This window comes from Gavialis gangeticus, unplaced genomic scaffold, assembly GCF_001723915.1.
Source record: "Gavialis gangeticus isolate Ggan-Ray unplaced genomic scaffold, GavGan_comp1, whole genome shotgun sequence".
NCBI classification, from domain to species: domain Eukaryota; kingdom Metazoa; phylum Chordata; order Crocodylia; family Gavialidae; genus Gavialis; species Gavialis gangeticus.
This window is the reverse complement of record NW_017729022.1, coordinates 97,202,460-97,221,061: the sequence shown is the minus strand read 5'-3', so window position 1 is coordinate 97,221,061 and position 18,602 is coordinate 97,202,460. Positions and strand designations below refer to the sequence as shown.

Sequence of the window (18,602 nt, the reverse complement as noted above, 5' to 3'; positions counted from 1 at the left end):
TGCAGGCAGCCTGGCAGCAGCCCAGGAAAGCAGGCTCCATCCAGGAAAAGTGGAGAGCCTGATCCTCCCCCTTTCCCCACCCCGGAGCCTGCCTGCCTAAGCTGTGTTGGGGCCCGGTGCTTCCCTCTGTGGCTGCGATGCACCCCGGGACCACCCGAGCTGGGTGCCTACATGCGGGTGCTGCCATGGGGGGGAGGGGTGCCACTGCCATGGAGGGAAGCACCCCAGCCCCTGCAACCTAGGGATCACTCCACCTGCCGGTAGCTCGCCCTCCCCTCCCTGATAGAGAGGCAGGTTAGTCAGCGGGCTGTGTGCATGACACAGGGTTTTAATCAGCATTTTTTAAAACCCACCACTTCAACTTAGGGCCCCCATTTTGTGTACACATTCCCTATTTCTTGTATCCCTGCACCTGTTATGCCACGTGCCTTAGTTACCATGAGTTTGACTGTATGGAATGCAAAATAACTGAAACAAGCAATTACCCTAGGTGGTTCTATTGTTTTACATATTGCTATCTAAGCAAGCACCTTCTGGAGCAGCAAACAAGTGCTCCAGAATACTGTACACACCACACATACACATACATGCACAGCAAAAATAACTCAGTGATAAATCTCTTTAACCACTTGACTTGAACTCTGAAAGCAAAATACTGACAAATTTTGTCTCTGTTTACATGTGTGATGGGTCCCTTAGCTGCCTGAATCAAGGAATGGATTCCACTTCCTTTGTTCAGAAAAAACATGCAAGATGCATTAACAGTCTGATCTTCCCCATGGATTAAGGATATGTGGTAGGCCAAAAGTAAGAACACATAGAAAGGAAAAGTCTGAGGTACTCGTGGCTTTCTGATACAATTAGACATTTGAGCACTAGATCCTAAACAAGGAATCAGAGGATGAAGAAGAAAACCCAAGTTCTCACCCAGGGTGCTGATGGAAGTACAGCGCCCAGCTGTAACTCAGAGCATTTTTTGAAAAGCATTCTTTGCAAAGTGTTCTGAGTTACAATGTTACTCCAGACCAAACGGAAGTTCACTGTTGCTTCCAGTGGGGAGGGGAATCTATGGGGCAGGGGGAGGGAGGGAGGGAGGGCTGGGAGCCTGCAGCCATGTTCCCATAGCAACAGCCAGGGCTCTGCCAGTGATGATCACTGTTTTCAGAATGGGAGGGGAGAAGCACTTATCACTTCTGTCTGCACCCCTTGTGATAATGGATGAGGGGGAGATTTCTTCAGCATGCTAAATCTGCTCCAATAAATATACCTTAGTTTAATTGTGATCATGTGATTGCCCTCACTGACTCTAGTGGAAATACTTCCATGTTTAAATATAAATATGTACTTAAGTGCTTTGCTGTACTGGTGCCAAAATTTGTGTCACTATAGTTTAACGTCTATCCCCATTCTTACTCCAAGATATGGCTTTATGTCTTCTCAAATCCCAATAAAAAACACATACCCTAACTCTAATGACATTGATCTCCACAGCCATCAGCAACCCATAAAGAATGACCATAATTCCAGTGATGCAGAAGCGCAACTGAGAGAATGTCACACCTTCTTGACAGTATCTGACCAGCTTGATGGTTTTGGCGACAAAGGCCATAACCCAGTAAAGAAAAAGAGCTGTGAAGCAAACAAGAAAAGAAACATCATTTTAAAACAGTGTCTTTTAACTGCACCAGTGCTGTAGCTCTATACTATTCACAGTGGGATTATTTTATGAGTATTGCATCTATATTATTGTAGCTGTCATGTCATGGAGCACAAACTGGTAAGCTGTGAGGTGGGAAACAGTGACATTACTCAGAATGGATGATCTAGAGAAGGGAGAGATTTGCACTGTACTCCATTTCACAGAGACATTTTTTTCTTTCTTTGGGTCCTATCTTGTAATCATATCCTGGACAGAGCCCAGCTAAAGTAACTGAGGCTCTACATGGACACAAAGGTCCCTCTAAATGAGCCTGATATCAGGCTTTTAATATTTTCTTTGGGTAAAATAAAACGTATTTTCACTGAAAAATATATGGTGGCTTTTTAGGTATGGAAACCAAAAGAGTACAAATTGTCAGCTGTGTATGATGAATCTATTTTTGAAAATGTGTCTACAAAATTAAAACTATAACCTGCCCCTCAGGAATTGCCAGTTTTTCATTTTAATCCACTTAGACAAGTGTGCAAGTGTTGCATTATAGGGAGAAAAGAAATAGGAGTGTAAATCATAATAATTTCAAAAGCAGAATTTTTTCCCAGGCTTTTTATGAATTTTACAGACCTCCCCAAACTTATTTTGAAAAAAGAATCTTGAATAATCTGATGACTCTTGAAAACAACAACAGTGCCATAAACTACTTACCTAGCAGTAATTTTGGAAAGTTAGATGTTTCGATATTATGGTAATAGACTATAGATGTTGTGGCAGCCACAAATCCAATTATAGCTGGTAGGAAAAGATGCAGGTGTCGAGATTTCATTTGTCTTAAAAAGAAACGTGAAATGCAGTATAAATGCAACTGGGCTTTATGAGATTTTTCCCACATTTAGAGGTTTTATAAATTGGTAGCTATAAATTTAGGGCAGGTGTAGTACCTCAAGAAGGAGATAATAAAGTGCTAAATAAAACTGCTTCATCTTGACCCCTTTAAAACTTTAGAAAGGCTGTGAAGGAGATCCCTAGCCATTTATGCCTTATAAACAGCTTTCTTGCACTGTTCATGCAATTAGCTAGATTCCATACCAGACACAGCCACTTACGCATCTGAAACTATGCCCTCTGCTATCTCACAGACATGCACAAACAGGAGGGTGAATGTCAAAATCCACCGGAGGTTGTGTCCAGGGAAATGCAGCCATGTGTTGTGATGTATCTGGACTTTGGAGCTTTGACTTCCCCAGCCTGTAAAACAAAATTTAAAAAAAGAGAGAAAAGATCATGCAGCTAGTTAGAACTCTGGCTCCTTCTCCTCAGCTCTAATAATCAATAGGTTACGCCCACTACTACCTAATATCTGGGCAACAAACTTTCCAAAAGCAAAGCCAAAGAAAAGAAGACTTATAGCATGACTTTCTTGTAGTCAAGATCCTTGGAACTGTGTCAACTGAAAAGTCCAGCATGTATAAAAAAGTGAAATAACTTCTGCAGAAGCTGCTGCCAATTCTGTACTGCTTCTGTAGCAGCGTTTGAAGCATGGAGCTGTGTGTTAGAACAAAAGATGCACAAAATGTGAATTGAATCTGAACCAAAACTTATCTGTGGCAGTCCCTTTTCAAACAAAGGAGCAGTGTCATTACATTATATTTGATTTTATCAAAAAGAAGATGGAAGAATAAGACTGGAAGCCCCATGATAGACCACTTTTCCATGCTAATCCATAATCAATAGGGCTGCATGAAGCTTCAGTCACTGATTAGATTCAGCGGACATTTGGCCCTATTTGGTGGCCAAATCTCTGAATCTGAATCAAATCAGGAGACCCTTTAATCTCTCCAAATCAAACTGAAACCCTCTGAATAGCTTCAGAGAGATTTGGAAAGTTTTGGCAATTTGGCCATAGACACAACTTTAAATGTTTTTTCTACATACCTGAAGGTACCAGGCAGCTCATGAATGCTGCGATGGTGGGGCAGCTGGAGTGTCCCACAGGAGTGTGTGTGTGTGTGTGTGTGGGGTGGGGGGTCCAGAGTGCTCAGCAGCAAACCTAGAAGTGTACCAGAAGCACTTCTGGTCCATGTCTGCTGGGGAGCACGTGGGGCAGAGGGCCCGTGCCCCTCCCCTGCTGGCTCAGCAACTGGTGCCTTCTGTGTCTGGGGGAGCACCCAGGGTCCCCCTGCAGCTGATCGCTGAGCTAGGAGACATTGGGGGGAGGGCCCCCACCTGCTCAGTGTTGGACCTGGAGGTGGACCACTTCCAGTCCACTTCTGAGTTCATCACTGAGCATGTGGGGGGCCCCCCTCGCTCCTGTGGGATGCTCCATCTGCCCCATCATTGCAGCATTCGCAAGCTGTGCCTGGTACTTTGAGGTATGTAGAAAAAACATTTAAAGCTGTGTCTATGGCTGAATTGCTAATTCTCTGAATCAGCTTCGAATCTTCAGATTCAGATTCAGCTGAATCAAATCGGGGACAGTGATCCGAATCAACTAATCGAATCTCTGTCCCTGATTTAGGCCAAATCTGAATCGAAGAGGGCCCGTTTCACACACCCCTAATAAGCAAGTCAGGCATTTGCTATCACAGTGCAGAGAGAAGGTGAGGTGCACCCAGTGAAGCCACTGAATTCTTCTTAAGTCCCTTCTCAATAAGCTTCATCACTTCATATCTCCTTGCTGAATCAAAAGTAAAATAAGTGGAAACACTGATGAGTTAGGGCCTTTCCTTGAAATATTTTATGAGTTTCCTCAAAAGGGCATAAGACATTTCCTAGAATACTAAACTGACTGGGAGTCAGAAATTCTAAAAAATATTTAACTCCTCCCAGTGCTTACAGAACTGAAAAATTGGCTTGTCCCATCACATTTAAAGCTCTGTTATGCTTTAAAATATGATAGGATGCTGAGATAGGTACATCCTATGCCTCAAGCAAGAATAAATAAGATGATTATCAAAATCTACATAAGGCTACACAATGGGGCAAAGTCTGGAAGGTATGAAGCATGTTCAATAGGGCTGTGCGAAGCTTTGGTCGTTGATTCAATTCGGCAAAGATTCAGCCTGATTAGATTTTCCGAATCTGAATCGAATCCAGAGCCCCTTTAATCACTCCAAATCGAATCAGAACCCTCCAAATCAATTCGGAGACATTTGGAAAGAGTCAACGATTCAGACATAGACACAGCTTTAAATGTTTTTTTCACATACCTCAAGGTACCAGGAAGCTTGTGAATGCTGAGATGTTAGGATGGATGGAGCATCCTATGGGAGCACAGGAGGTGGTCCCCAGTGCACTCAGCAGTGGACCTGGAAGTGGACCAAAAGCACTTCCAGGTCCACCAGGGAGTGCACGGGGGACACCTTCTCGCCCCCCCGGCTCAGCAATTGGTGCCTCCTGGGTCTTGTGGAACACCCGGGATGCCCCCACGGCTGATTGCTGAGCTGGGCAAGCACGGAAGAGGGGTCCGCCGTGCACTCGGTGGCAGACCCAGAAATGGGCCGTAAGTACTTCCGGTCCACTTCCAGGTTCATCACTAAGCACGCAGGGCACCGCCCCCCCCCTCCTGTGGGACACTCCATCCACCCCACCATCACAGCATTTACGACCCACGCCTGGAACCTCAAGGTATGTAGAAAAAACATTTAAAGCTGTGTGCATGGCCAAATCGCTGATTCTCCAAAAAATCATCAAATCTTCAGATTTGGATTCGGCCAAATCAAATCGGGACAGTGATCCAAATCAACGAATTGAATCACTGTCCCCAATTCAGGCCGAATCCGAATCAAATACAGCCCATTTCACACACCCCTAATGCTCAACTCTATTTAAAGGCACAGAATGCAACCTCCTTAGCAATGTTTTGTACAATACCATATACACTTGCTTTTAAACTAATCTATGTAAATAACTACACATACTAACACAGACAAATACTGGCAATTTACCTTTCCAATAAGTGAATGCACTTTTCTCAAAAAGCCTTAGAACCAAATGCCTCCTATATAAATATTTCTAAATAATCTCCTTGGTTTTATTCAACCACAGCTTGACTTTAGGACCATGTCTTCTCTACCTTCAATAAAAAATGGCTCAGAAATGTTCCGACTAATGTTTTTTTTTTCCATCAGAAAATGCCAAAGGGATAAAATGGGAACTGTCTGAAGATAAAGGTTTGCGTTGATGAATCTCTTGATTTGAAAAAAAAATGCTGGAAAAAATCAAAATTCTTATAACACATCTTTTCAGCATTTTCAAAACCAAAAAGTATCATTTTGGTTTTGTATGGACAAAAATTACTACAAGTAGTATTATTAATGACAGTTATAATGACTATATATACTTCCTATTATTATTCCTATTAATAATAATAACAATAATGATAATGTAAAACAATAAAAATAATGACTGCAACAATAGTAATAAGAGTAATAATAATAATAACAATAAAAAGTGAGTAAGAATGCAAATGTTTGCAATCCAATCCTTTTTTTCCAGAGGATTACTTCATAAAGTTTTTTGAGATTTCAACTATTCATCCTGATTTGGAGTTGGAAAAAAATTTCAAAAATCTTTAAAATTCTTGTAGGACAGTAATATATTTTTTCTCAAGTCTACTCATCTAAGGTTTCCTATAAAACCTCCTGAAGCCTTTCCTCCGATCTTGCTTCTTGCCTTTTCTCTCACAGTATTCTTTTGATTCATATTTTCAAAGTGGTTGTATAAATGTACATCACATGTCCCAGCTCTCATTTTAGTTTTTGTGCTCACTCATTACTATAGATGTCTATACGGCTTTTAGCTTCAGCAAAAGCCAAGCCTTTCTAAGCACATATATAGTACATTTTTGTCTCTGGAAACTATATTTTCTTTCTTTTTTTTCTAGAGAGGGTTTTTGCCAGAAAAATGTTCCACTTTTGTTTTAGGTAAAGGGAAAGGCAAATATTATATTGGTTTTTAAAAACATATTATGTGTCTATATAGAGCCAGATATCATTTTACTCACGTATATGTTTCACTGTACTAAATGGATAGTTTACAATTATAAAGAGGAACATGTAGGTAATGTAATGCATTATAATCCCTATTTCTCTGTGTGAGAAAATATGTGTTCTGCTTTGTTCCCTTTGATATATCACTGTTATTCTGGATAGTTCTAAGAAACAGCTTTTCTTTGCAAAGAGGTGTACAGCACCTTTTCTCTACAAAGAATTTAAAGTATTTTATAAAGGTAACAAACTGTTCTGGAGACTGCATATTAGGGAATGTTGGATTAAAATGCAGCAACTCCTGAAGAAGTGAATCAGGAAAGCAACTCTATTTGTGACAGAATAAACAGCATGCACTTCATCATCAGACTGAGACTTTATACAAGAAGAGCATGAAAATGAAACTTATTGCACTGTCCAAAATGTTCTAAAGATGTTATGTTCTAAAGACCATCTTCTGCTTTCACTACCATAGAATAAACGTATTTGCTCTTGCCTAGGTTACAAATGCTGTTATAGGAGTGAATTATTGTATCCTTAATATATCATGTGACAGATTCAAGCTGCAAATTTTGGATCTATTCTGAATTCCATCAAATGTCAAAGGAACTCAGATTCACTGTTTTAGCTCTTAACAGTGAATAACGGGGAGAGATGCAATCTACCAAATTCAAATTGGTGAGAGACATCTCCCAAGTTTGAAAGAATCTGGATCTAATTTTGTGGTTTGGATCCATTCAAGTTCAAAATTTCAAGAAATTCAAGAGGATTGGCATCAAGTCTTCTGGTTCTAGCACACTTCCATTTAAACATCTCTTCAATGTGCCTCTTTTTTACCCCATTTTCTATCTTCCTTATCAGGACTAAAGTAATACAAAGTCTCTAAGTTAAATGGGTTGCACCAGTCCTATGACATAAAAAGACCATCCTGCAATTAGACGTGCTCTACTCTAAACATTTCCAGGGTTAGGAGCTCAGAATTGATGACTCACCAATAAACAAAATTGGAAAGGTGATAAATAACAGGAAGACATGAGGAACCAGGTTGAGAGCATCCACGAAGCAGACATTTCTCAGGACACCAGCACTGATATTATAGGCAGCAGGGTTGTCATTCCCACAAAATGCGAGTTTCATTGCTTCCAGACAGCCTTATTGCTACAAATCAGAAGACACAAGAGAAACAAAAAACAGTCAAGGTGATTGCCAAAGTTTTCTATATTCCTTTGAGGTGAATATAAAAATAAAAAGACATGATCAAGGTGCTTTTTTTAAAGCAAACTGCAGAGTACTTTGATAAGCTTACATGTGATTCTGCAAAGACTTATGCACTTTAAGTGTATACATCACTGTATACAAAATTAAAGACTTATTTACTATTAAAAGCATTCAATGACTATACCCCGTAAATAAATGTTAGTCTCCATTTGATCCAATTTTCATCAACCTTTTCTGTGTACTTAAAGCTAAGGGTGACATTGTTACCATTTGGTGTTCCACATTCTACTGCCATTTGGCCATCCAGACCATTAGATCCAAAGGCCACTTAGATGATGGAACAGAAACAGAATATCACATCCCAACACTACCACAACATGGAGGATAACTTATGCATTACTATTTGTAGGGGGTTCAAACCGGACTGAAATTGAAATGTGTTCTTACACACTTCTTCTCTACAACATATGCAATTTACTATATTCATGAATGTTTGTGTTGCTACAATAACTTTTCTTCAATACAGGGGTGTCAAATGCATGGCCTGCAGGCCAAATCTGGCCTGTGGAACAGTAGCATTCAGCCCATTGATCGTCTGGGAGGCTACTGGAAGTTTGGGCATGGTCTGCCACAAAATTCAGACATGGCCATGGATGGCAGACCCCCTGACCCACACTGCCACTTTTATGTGTCTCTGCACTGCTGCCCATTCCCAGACCCATGCTGTCACCCAAACACAGCACTACCACAATTGCTCCTCTTCATGGTTCTGGCATGCAAGAAGCTCCTCCCCTCCTCCCCCCCCCCCGAGCCAGGCATGAATTTGACACCCCTACTTTAATACATAAATTTAAATTACAAATCAAAGGCACTGGAGGTTAAAACTATCAAGAGTCTCAGGGAAGCAAGCAAGCTAATTAGCCCTTAGCTGGCTATAATTACCCAAGTGGGTAATTACTCACAGTTAGCCCTAGTAGCTTGCATGCATGTGGTGGCCACCTTACAAGTAGTAGCTCTTTTGGTGTCCAGCAGTCTACTCAAGAAGACCAGTACTTTCCTGTGCAGCCCTAGGCTTCTGACTCCCTGTTCCTGACTCCAACCTGGATCCCTGCTTCCTCACTGCTGACTCCTGCTTCTGTCTCATGACCTTTTCTAGTCCTGATCCCCTGACTTATGACCCTTTGGCTAAGTACAGACAGCCAAAAATCCTGAGGCTGAATCAATTCAATCTTCACAGGATAATCAAAAAATTGTGTAGATTGAACCGATAAGCAAGTGAACAGGCATTCACTTTTGGCTCTGGAAACGCAACCATGTGCCTGAAGTCGCTGAGGCAAGAAGCTGGGAGTACTACAGCATGCCTCCCTTCTTGGCGAGAGAAGACAGCTTGGGCAAAGGCCAGCCCGTCAACCCTGTGGGGTGGGGGTTGGGAGAGGATGGTTTGCAGGTGAGGTATAAAGCATCCTGGGATCCTGGGGGAATGTGAGTTGTCTTGAATCTAGTGGGAATCTGGGACAGAAGTTCAGTAAAACAAGTTAACCTAAATCAGTTAAGTCTGATACTACATCCTTCCAGGTTTATCTTAAACCGGTTTTAGCCATTTTCAAAGAAGTTAATGTGCACTGAACTTCTGTTACGTTACAGATTTGAACTGGTTTCTGATCACTTAACCCAGTTCATGTGTAATTTCTGTCTCTAGCCTTTAGGGTTGAATGCCAAATGCCCATGTCCTGGTCATTATCCCTGACAGAAACCCACAAGAGCCCCAATTCTCCTGATGTGTTGAAATACATAGGCTAAAAATAGACATTGCTAAATGAAGTGGATCAACTATGCCATGACATGTCCCAGTACAGCTGATCTGTTTCATTGGGCAAAACAGATATCACCCGTTGATGCTGTGGTATAATGGGCAAAGGGTCCTCTCAGGGTTTGAGGGACTCGGTCCTGCACACCCTGAGAACTCCTTGCCCTGAATTGGGCCCCTCAAGCCCTGTGAGTGCATGCCCAAGTTTCCCCACTTACAAAGTTGCACCCTCAAGATCTCCAGGGCACCTCTCTGTGAGCAGGGAAAGATTCACTGCATACCCAGAAGTACCCCCAGGATCTCTGGGACATGTCTTAGTAAGCAAGGAAAGTGAGGGTTTCCCTGCTTACAAGGCATGCCCCCAGGATTTCTGGGGAAAAGTTGAGTTTCCCAACTTATACTTTTAACTAAGCACATACCTAGATCCCACTAAAGTCAACAGAACTTAAGTATACGAGTTTTGGTAAATCAGAACAATAGAGAGTTACATAAACTTCACTACATGTGAATAGGCCAAATCCTTCTTCCTTCCCTGACACAAAAGCAAGCAAGATTTAGCTTGTGAATTGCTGCTGAATGAACACAAAAATCACATAAAAAAAAATACAAAGGGACACTTTAGACCCAAATTTTGACTTTTGCTAAAAGCCAAGACATTAGGAGGGTTTGCAAACCATAATCTCAACAATCTCCCAAAGTTTCAGTAAAAAGATTTTGAAAAATTTAAACATATTCCAAACACAACAGGAAAGCACTGATTGATGAAATCCAGAAACTGAGCATGACTCAGGGTCACAGTAAGGCCCACATCCAGCAAACCTATGCAAGCTCTTAACTTTATGCACAAGAGTAATTCTATTGAAGTCTATGAAGTTATATTCACTGTTAAATCTAAGTCCTAAATGCATGAGATCAAGGCCTAAATCTGATAGAATCCCCACGCAACATTCAATGGAATTTACTTCTGTGAAGAATTTAACCCCTCATCTATAATCAACTATGTACATGAACCTGCAGTTTTTCTGCCATTGATGAAATGCAAACCCACAATCAAGCCACATACAGTTAATAGTGAAAGCCAAATATGATGTTAAAATCCATTCTGTTCAATTAACTACATACTTATTACCAACAGACAAAATGGACTTTTAAAAACATGCATAAATTGTTTGTTTTAATCTTCACATTTCCCTTTAAGAGAACATAACAGTAATGGTAGTCTGACAATATGAAATGTTGTTGCATCATTTTTTTTGGAAGGTCAGCAGTCCATGGGAATTCTGCTGAGAATGTATTTCCTTTCCCCAAAGACAATATGACTATATTCTGAAACAGTTGAGGAGGCTGTTGCAGTCAGGTTGGTTCTGGAAAGCAGGATGAACCTGGGTTCTAATGTATAATGAGTCACTCACTATCTGTGTGTTTTTTGGCTCCTATTAGTCAGCAAGGCCTGATAGTAAGAAACTGGAATACAGAAATCAAATGAGAGATTTTCCATCAGTTATTGGGAAAGACATGGCTCTGCAAGAAAATAGAATGTTCAAAGTGTGAGATGAGGATGCTCCCTGTTAGCCAGAACGTGCCAAAGGTTTATCTAGTCTAGTGCCCTCCACTTGGCAATGACCAACCCCTGCTTTTCAAGTAAGAGGGAAGACATTCATAACATGCCTAATTTTATAATACTGTTCCAGTAAATCTAGATAGAAAAAAAAAGAATTCAAGGTTTTCTTATGCTAACTGCTCAGGTGCATAAAGCTGGGGATTTTCTGTTAGCTGTACAGAGCCTACGTCACACAGTTAGACACTTGCAGTTCTATCGCATAGATCAGGGGTGTCAAACATACAGCCCACAGGCTAAATCCCATAACTTGGCCCCTGCTGCTGCTCATTGATCCACCCACAGAGCTGGACCAGGCCCATATCACATGAGGTGCTTACTAGGAACATTGTGGATTGGCCTGGGCAAGTGCCGCACATGCTGTTTCAGGCATGCAGGCAGAGATGGACCTCATCTTGCCAGCAGACTGGGCCCCACACCACTCATTCAGCCCATGGGGCCCGCTGAGTTTGACACCTCTGGCATAGATTCCAGTTCCAGCAGCAGCAACAGGGGGTGGAGAAGCACATGAACTAGGAGTTTAACCCCTTGAGGGCCACATGCACTGCAGAGGGCAGTAGCTGGATAGTCCTGATATATAGCATAGTGCTCCAGCTTCATTGCTGATTCTACCAGGTTCTACTTTTGTTTCAGAAGAATGTTGCCAAATGGAAAAGGTAGACTCTAAGGGTGTTTATACACGTGCTCTGGGAGTGAGGGGGCTCCGAGAGCTGCTCTAATTAAAGCGTCCAGAGTGTCACATGTATCAGCATTCCCTCACTGAAAAATGGCAGTGGGAGCGCTTTGACTAAAGCTCATCAAACAAGTATGGGCATGCTGATACGCATGACACTGGAGTCTGCTGGAGCTGGTAATTAGCACGCTCCAGCAGACACAGTTAATCAAGTCTGCTCCGATGCACTGTAATTACAGTGTGTTGGAGCAGTCACACTGCACATGGATAGGCCCCCTAATATTTCAATTTCAGTCCAGGGAATGTGTTAAGAGGGAACATCAGCCAAGGGAGAAATCTGATATTATGCTGTTCACTAAATCAAGTGTGAGCTATTTATTGTTTATAGCGGTAGATGTCACCCTTGCAAATAGTGGATAATTATTTTAAGTATTTTTTCCCTTTACATTTAGACTATAAGAAAACTATCAATTAATGGTTAGATACTTAAACTGTTACCTTTACACATGTTCATTACAAAAATCTAGAATTGGCCAAAATTTTTCAAGTTCATTTTTTCTTCCTGAAAAATAGTCTTTTTTCAAGTAATTAAATACCATCAAAGGGGATAAGCAAGCACTTTTAAGGTTCAAAAACAGAGATGCTGGAGAGGTACAAAGAAGTAGAAAAGATAGGTCCAAGATGGTGTGAGAGGCATGTTGCTTCCAGCTCTCTTTTCCTCCATTCTGAAATCTGATGCCTTGCTAATTTACTTTGATGATGGAAGTTATCTTGAAGGCACAGAGACCTTGCAATGTCTAAAAATAAACTTGAAGCCTCTAAACATTTGCAATATCACTCTAAGACTCCCACCAGCTGGCAGGCCAAGCCTTTTTGGGGTGGTGTCAAGGTACAAAATCTCAGTAATGCTGCAGTTAATAGAAAATGATATAAATGAGATTTATTAAATGGCTGCTAGGGAAGAGAAGTTTGAAAATAATGGTTCCAGATTTCAGGAAGTTATGGTGGAAAACAGTCCAAGACAAAGAAGTAATAATGGACATGATGTTGCCACTGCCCTTCAAGAACAGTGATTCTCCAGACACAGAGTTAGACACAGAGATATATTTTCTGTAAACAACTGTGAAGATGACAATTAGGAAATGGCAGATACTTTCAATTCTTCACAGGGAACACCAAGATGGGCTCAAAAATCTTGGGGAATTCTAAAGACCCGATTCTGATTTTCACTATTGATTTCAAGATCAAAGACAAAAAGCTGACTGTTACCAAGAATCCCTTTCCTTTTTTAATATAAACTTTTTTATTTGATTTATTTCCTCTCCTATAAGTGGTCTGGCTTTGACAATTGGTATTTACTATGATCAGTCCTCTGTCTTAACTGATGCTACAGGATGGGATCTATTTTATCGAATATGAGTCTGTGCATTTTATATTTTCCTAGTCATTATTTTAACCACACAACTCTACTTTAGGGATGTTTCATAGTCCGATAAATTATTTTAAACCCTGGGGTGATAAATTTCTCTATCTACTCTTCTGTTTTCAAAGCACTTACAAGTGTATACAAACAGCCCATAGGAAGAATCTCATTGACTTCAATGATTTTTGGATCAGGCCCCAAACACACTGCATATAATAAATGTGCAATGAAATCTAAGATTATAGTTGCAATTGAGCTAAAGACCAAATTAACACTACAAAGTAATTCACATCTACCTTTGGAATTCTCTTTAGCATGTAATTATTCTGCCTGTTTATTTCTATGTTAGCTCCTTAACCCAGCTATTTGTGCAGCTTGAAATACCAGCATGCCATGCCGTCAGCTGTAAAACAAGCTGCGACTTAAGATTTCCTACATTACTACAGGACACTTGTAAAATCAATTTAAGAAGAAACTTATCCCTATGAATAACAGCAGAGAGTGCAACAGTGGCAGGGGATGGTAAAGTTTTAGAGTGTCAGTTTGGGAAGGAAAAGTTATACAGATTTGAGCTGTAACCCCAGGGAAGTGCAAAAAACCTTGTCCCACAGATATAACAGAAAGGACAAGAAGGGGGTTAGTGAAAGATAATAGGGGGGTTGCTGCATGCCCCACTTGTTTACTGAATGTTAGATCAAACTCTGTAACTTACCTTAGCACACACAAAACACCAAACCAAATGTTCACTCCGCTGTCCTATCTGATCAATATTATTCCGATGACAGGATTTTCCTCCACTTACTGAAGCAGCTCTAAGCTCTGCTGTGGAGTATTTTTAGGCTGGTGATGGGAAGATCAGCTGCTGCCTCCTATCGAGTTTCCAACATGCATAAACTCTTCTTGACTTTCTTACACACTAAAGAGGGCTGGAAACTAGGAAGAGTTACAAGCAAGCAAAGGGCACCAATTTTTAGACCCTAAAGTTCCAGCCACAGGACTTCTTCTGCTTTCTTGTATATTCATGTCCCCTAACTCACTGGTTCTCAACCTTTTTCGTATCAGGACCCACTTGTAAACATTGATGGCCAGTCCCATGAACAACACGTGCCCCCGGCGGCTGGGGGGGGGCACAGCAGTGGCGGGAGCATGGCAGCTGAAGCGTGGTGGCAGTAAGCAGCAAGATCCCACAGATGCCACTGGCGCCATCAGCAGTAGCGGGGTGGGGCGTGGTGAGCACCAACCAAGGGTCGGCAACCACTTGCAGACACCACCAGAGGCAGGGGCCAGCAGTGATTGCTGACCACCCACCAGCAGCCGGGGGGGGGGGCGGGTGAGCAGCGACCGCCTGCAGGCACTGCCAACAGTGTAAGGAGTGCACTGTCATGCTCAGGGGGTGCTCGTGCACCAGCGTGCACCCCCTACACGTCACCAATGGCCAGTCCTGACTCAGTGCCCCTCACTCCCAACCCACTGCCCCAAGACCCCAGCCCCCCCAGTGTGTGTATGTGGGAGGGAGAGAATGGGGGGCCTCAAGCAAACCAGCCTGCAAGGAAAAAGCCATGGTTTCCCACAATTTTCTCCATTAAAGCAGAATCTGTTTTTAACGTTTGATCCACTTTTAAAGGTTGTTCATGACCCTTTCATATATTCTTGCAACCCACTTTTAGATCATAACCCATGAGTTGAGAAATTCTGCCCTAGCTGAAGTAAAAGGGCACTAAGAGGTCACTTTACAATGTACAGATTGTCATCAGATGATTATTCTGAAATAATCAATAAGCCCCAAGATGGTCAAAATTAAGGCATGCAAGCTTCCACTTTTGAATACAATGCAAATAGATAACTGTCTTCAGCCTAATGTTTCCTAAGCACATTTACATTTGAGACTGAAATCTTGCACCATAAGGAAAACTCAGATCTACCTGGAGCATACCAAGCTTTGGCCCAGGGTCCCCAAATTCTGTATTTTTGCATTTGAAAGCTCGTTTACATTTATCACAGTCATGCAACTGGTTCCATAAACGATGTCACCCCAAAAATCTTTGCCTCTCACATAATTCCTCAACCGCCGTGGTTGTAACATCACTCCAGAACAAATCTAGTCATTTTCAGAACACAAGAAGAGGAATTTGAGCAGATGCACTTCTTTGCTTTTTAACTGGAAGAATTGTTATAGTTTGGCTAAAAACAGAAAAACTAACTGAATAAAGTTGGATCCAGGTATGGCTGTGATGTTTTGCGTAGGTCTAGATTTTTTGTTGCATACAGAGCTGCCACATAGAAAGAGATATATAGAAACAGATGCATAAGATAGGTAGAAATAAATACATTAAGTAGTCAGACACGCAGACTTTATTATGTTATGTTATGTTATGTTATGTTATGTTACTCAATTGAGATACTGAATTTAAAAATTAACAGACTATAGGGAAAAGTTATGTCTTTTTTCCAACGTTATTTAGCTAGGAAGCAACGTGGCCAAAGACTGTCTATCACAACAGAAATATCTACTCTTATTTTTATTAAGATTGTACAACTGAAGACAAACATTTGTAACGATTCAGTTGCCAAAGCCAGACTGTTGCCAAAGCCAGGATTGTTGTATTGTATTGTGGTACTGTATTGTTGTAGTGTAGCATGATTCAGCTAGGATTGATCATTGTTCAGGGCATTTTGGTAGGAGCAGATACACTTGTTCTCAAGTTAGCTACTAAAACCAAAGCCTTACTGCCAAAATTTGACTAAGTCCATCTAACAGGATCATATTGCTGTATATGGTTATTTATGGCATGAATTCTCCAGAATGGACTGGGGTTCAAACTGTTTTGGAGACATTTAAAAGGACTAGACTTGTGCTCTGTTTCTGAGGCTTTCTTTTGGAGGCATGGAGACAAAAATTGGCAGGATCCAACCAGATCCACACAAATCCAGCTTTTATCCTTTTCTTTCTTCCCTGATCTTGTTACCTTGCCAGACTGGGAAAAGAGGCTGCCTATATACATGCTTAGAGGTGGAGGGGGGCATGTTTTAATTAGAGAGGTTCCCAGACAGCCACTCTAATTAAAATTGCTCACCATCATGTGCATTAAGCCCCTGCACATTTTAAAATGGTCGCAGGATGCTTTATCTAAAGCTCATTTGATGGCATTTAGATGAAGCACCCCTGCGGCCATTTTGAAATGCATGGGGGCTTAATACACCTGGCAGTGAGGCAATATTGATGCGTTCAGATTAGAAGGTGGAACAGACTGGATTAATCGAGTATGCTCCAATGCATGACATTTTGAACATGAACTAGCATGTGTATAGGCAGCTACGGCCAGAACCAACCCAGTGCCCCTCACTCCCAGCCCACTGCCCCCAAGTCCCCGCCCCACAGTGGATGTATGTGGGAAGGAGTGAATGGGAGGCCTAGGAACTTAAGATCTATAATAAACTCCCTGGGTCTACAAAACTCCCCATTTTTGCTCCACCTACTCACGGCCACCAGAACTTCAGTTACACTAGGATAGGAAAATAATTTGCCACTGGGCATTTTCCTGGCTTTTTTTTAACTTCAGAGAAAATAGGGGTCTTTTTAAAAGTGTAACATAGGTTTCTATTTTCTGCTATTTATGTATGTTTCACTTAAGAGGATTAAAGGAAAATCCTAAACTGTTCTAGTAATCACTCAAAATATTACTGAGGTCAGGCCATTTCCTGGGATGGAGGCTGGCAGATTAGATTCTGATCTGATCTGATGACTTGTTACTACTCCACAGAAAACTGGACCAAGTGAAGTGAAGGATTGAAGCGCTGGGAGTCTTTGACATCTGTTCCTTCTGCTCTGCACTTGAAGAACACAGAAGTGGAGAAAGGTGGAAAAAGTAAGAAGCAGACCCTTTGCTGCAGTGTTTCTAGGAGAGCTGGGTGAAAATTGTGGGTCGTTTTAAAAAAATAAAATAAAAAGCACTTTTAAGAGCTGGATAGTTAACCAAAACATTTCATTCCACATCACACATTTCATTTGACCTAAACTGAATTGTTGCTGTTTTACTTTTCAGTTTGCTTAACATTTCAGTATATAGATATGGATACAGATATGGGTATAGCTGTAGATGCATCCACTTCTTGAGCTGTAGTTGAATTGAAGTCTGAGTCATTCTAAACCCTTTTAACTTCCAGCAGCTCCTTCTAAAAAGCTTTGGGGGATCCTGTGAAATCCCTTAAAAAACTAAGGTGTTCTCGGAACAAAAACTGCAAAGGCTTTGCTGCCAGAGCTCAATCCAGGCAGAAGAGATTCCTCTCAAACCAGTGAATGAACGGCTGTTCCCGGGAACAGCACCCTGGAGACATACAGAGGAAATTCCAGTCCCCCCTGCCCCGTGCCGGAGCACGCTGAATCCCACCCGCAACCCGCATGCACGGAGGACCATTTCCGTCTCAGGTATTTGGGGAGCATTTGAAGGCATGCCTTGCTTGGGAGCTGTGCCACCCTGGCAGCGCAAGAAGGGAGAGAGATGGGCATGAAGAATCAGCCCCAGGAACCCGTCTCTAGCCCTGGAGCCTGCCCGATGCACCACTATGCTGCAAAAAAAAAAAAAAAAAGCTGCCATTTTCCCAGCTCGGGGAAGCAGGTTCCTGCCTGAGCCCGCTCCCCTCCTGCCTCCCCCTGCAGTCGGAGCCCTCCCTCCGCCGGCACAGGAGGCTTACCCCGTGGCGAGGCGGCCGCTGGGATGGCTGTGTGGGGCGGGCAGAGGAGGGCAGCGCGCTGCGTGCTGCTGGCTCAGGGCGGGGGAGCGGGAGGAAAGGGAGGCTGAGCTGCTCCGGGCTGCAGGTCTCGCAGGGCGGGCTAGAGCCGGCCGCAGGCGCTCCCCGGGCACCGCGGTGCGTTCTGCTGTGAAGCGCTCCAGTGCATAGCGTTCCGGGCAGCCACCGTCTGCAGTCCACGCAGTATCTATGCCCCATCATAGCCCCTGAGGGTTGGCAGGGACCTCAGCAGGTCATCTGGTCCAGGGTTTCTCACCCTGTGGGTCACAAGAATATATGAAAGGGTAGCAAACACACTTTAAAAATGGATTTTCCTTTAAAGGAGAAAAACGTGGGGAACCGTGACTTTTCCCTTGCAGGCTGGCAGAGCTCCAGCCTGAAAGGCGCTGCTTGGGGCCCCTCATGACCCCACACACTGGGGAGATTGGTGGGGCGGACTGGCCATTGATGTTTACAAATGGGTCCCGGTACA

At 42.4% G+C, this 18,602-nt stretch overlaps 1 protein-coding gene across 7 annotated transcripts in view; it reads right to left on the bottom strand.

Annotated features, from left to right (window-relative positions):
- The window catches only part of ABCC9 (ATP binding cassette subfamily C member 9), a 163,592-nt gene extending 145,479 nt beyond the window's left edge, over positions 1-18,113 (bottom strand). For 3 of the 7 annotated variants that reach the window (XM_019515666.1, XM_019515673.1, XM_019515672.1), the window contains exons 1-5: positions 14,094-14,283; positions 7,635-7,800; positions 2,761-2,902; positions 2,363-2,484; positions 1,463-1,629 (exon numbers count right to left, since the gene is read on the bottom strand). In XM_019515666.1, coding sequence (XP_019371211.1) covers positions 1,463-1,629; positions 2,363-2,484; positions 2,761-2,902; positions 7,635-7,779 — 576 coding nt within the window. In that variant the 5' untranslated portion in view covers positions 7,780-7,800; positions 14,094-14,283. Of the gene's footprint in view, positions 1-1,462; positions 1,630-2,362; positions 2,485-2,760; positions 2,903-7,634; positions 7,801-14,093; positions 14,289-15,582; positions 15,652-18,073 lie in introns of those variants that run through there. The other 4 variants (XM_019515671.1, XM_019515674.1, XM_019515667.1 and 1 more) reach the window with 3 other exon arrangements.
- Positions 18,114-18,602: the final 489 nt, after the last annotated feature.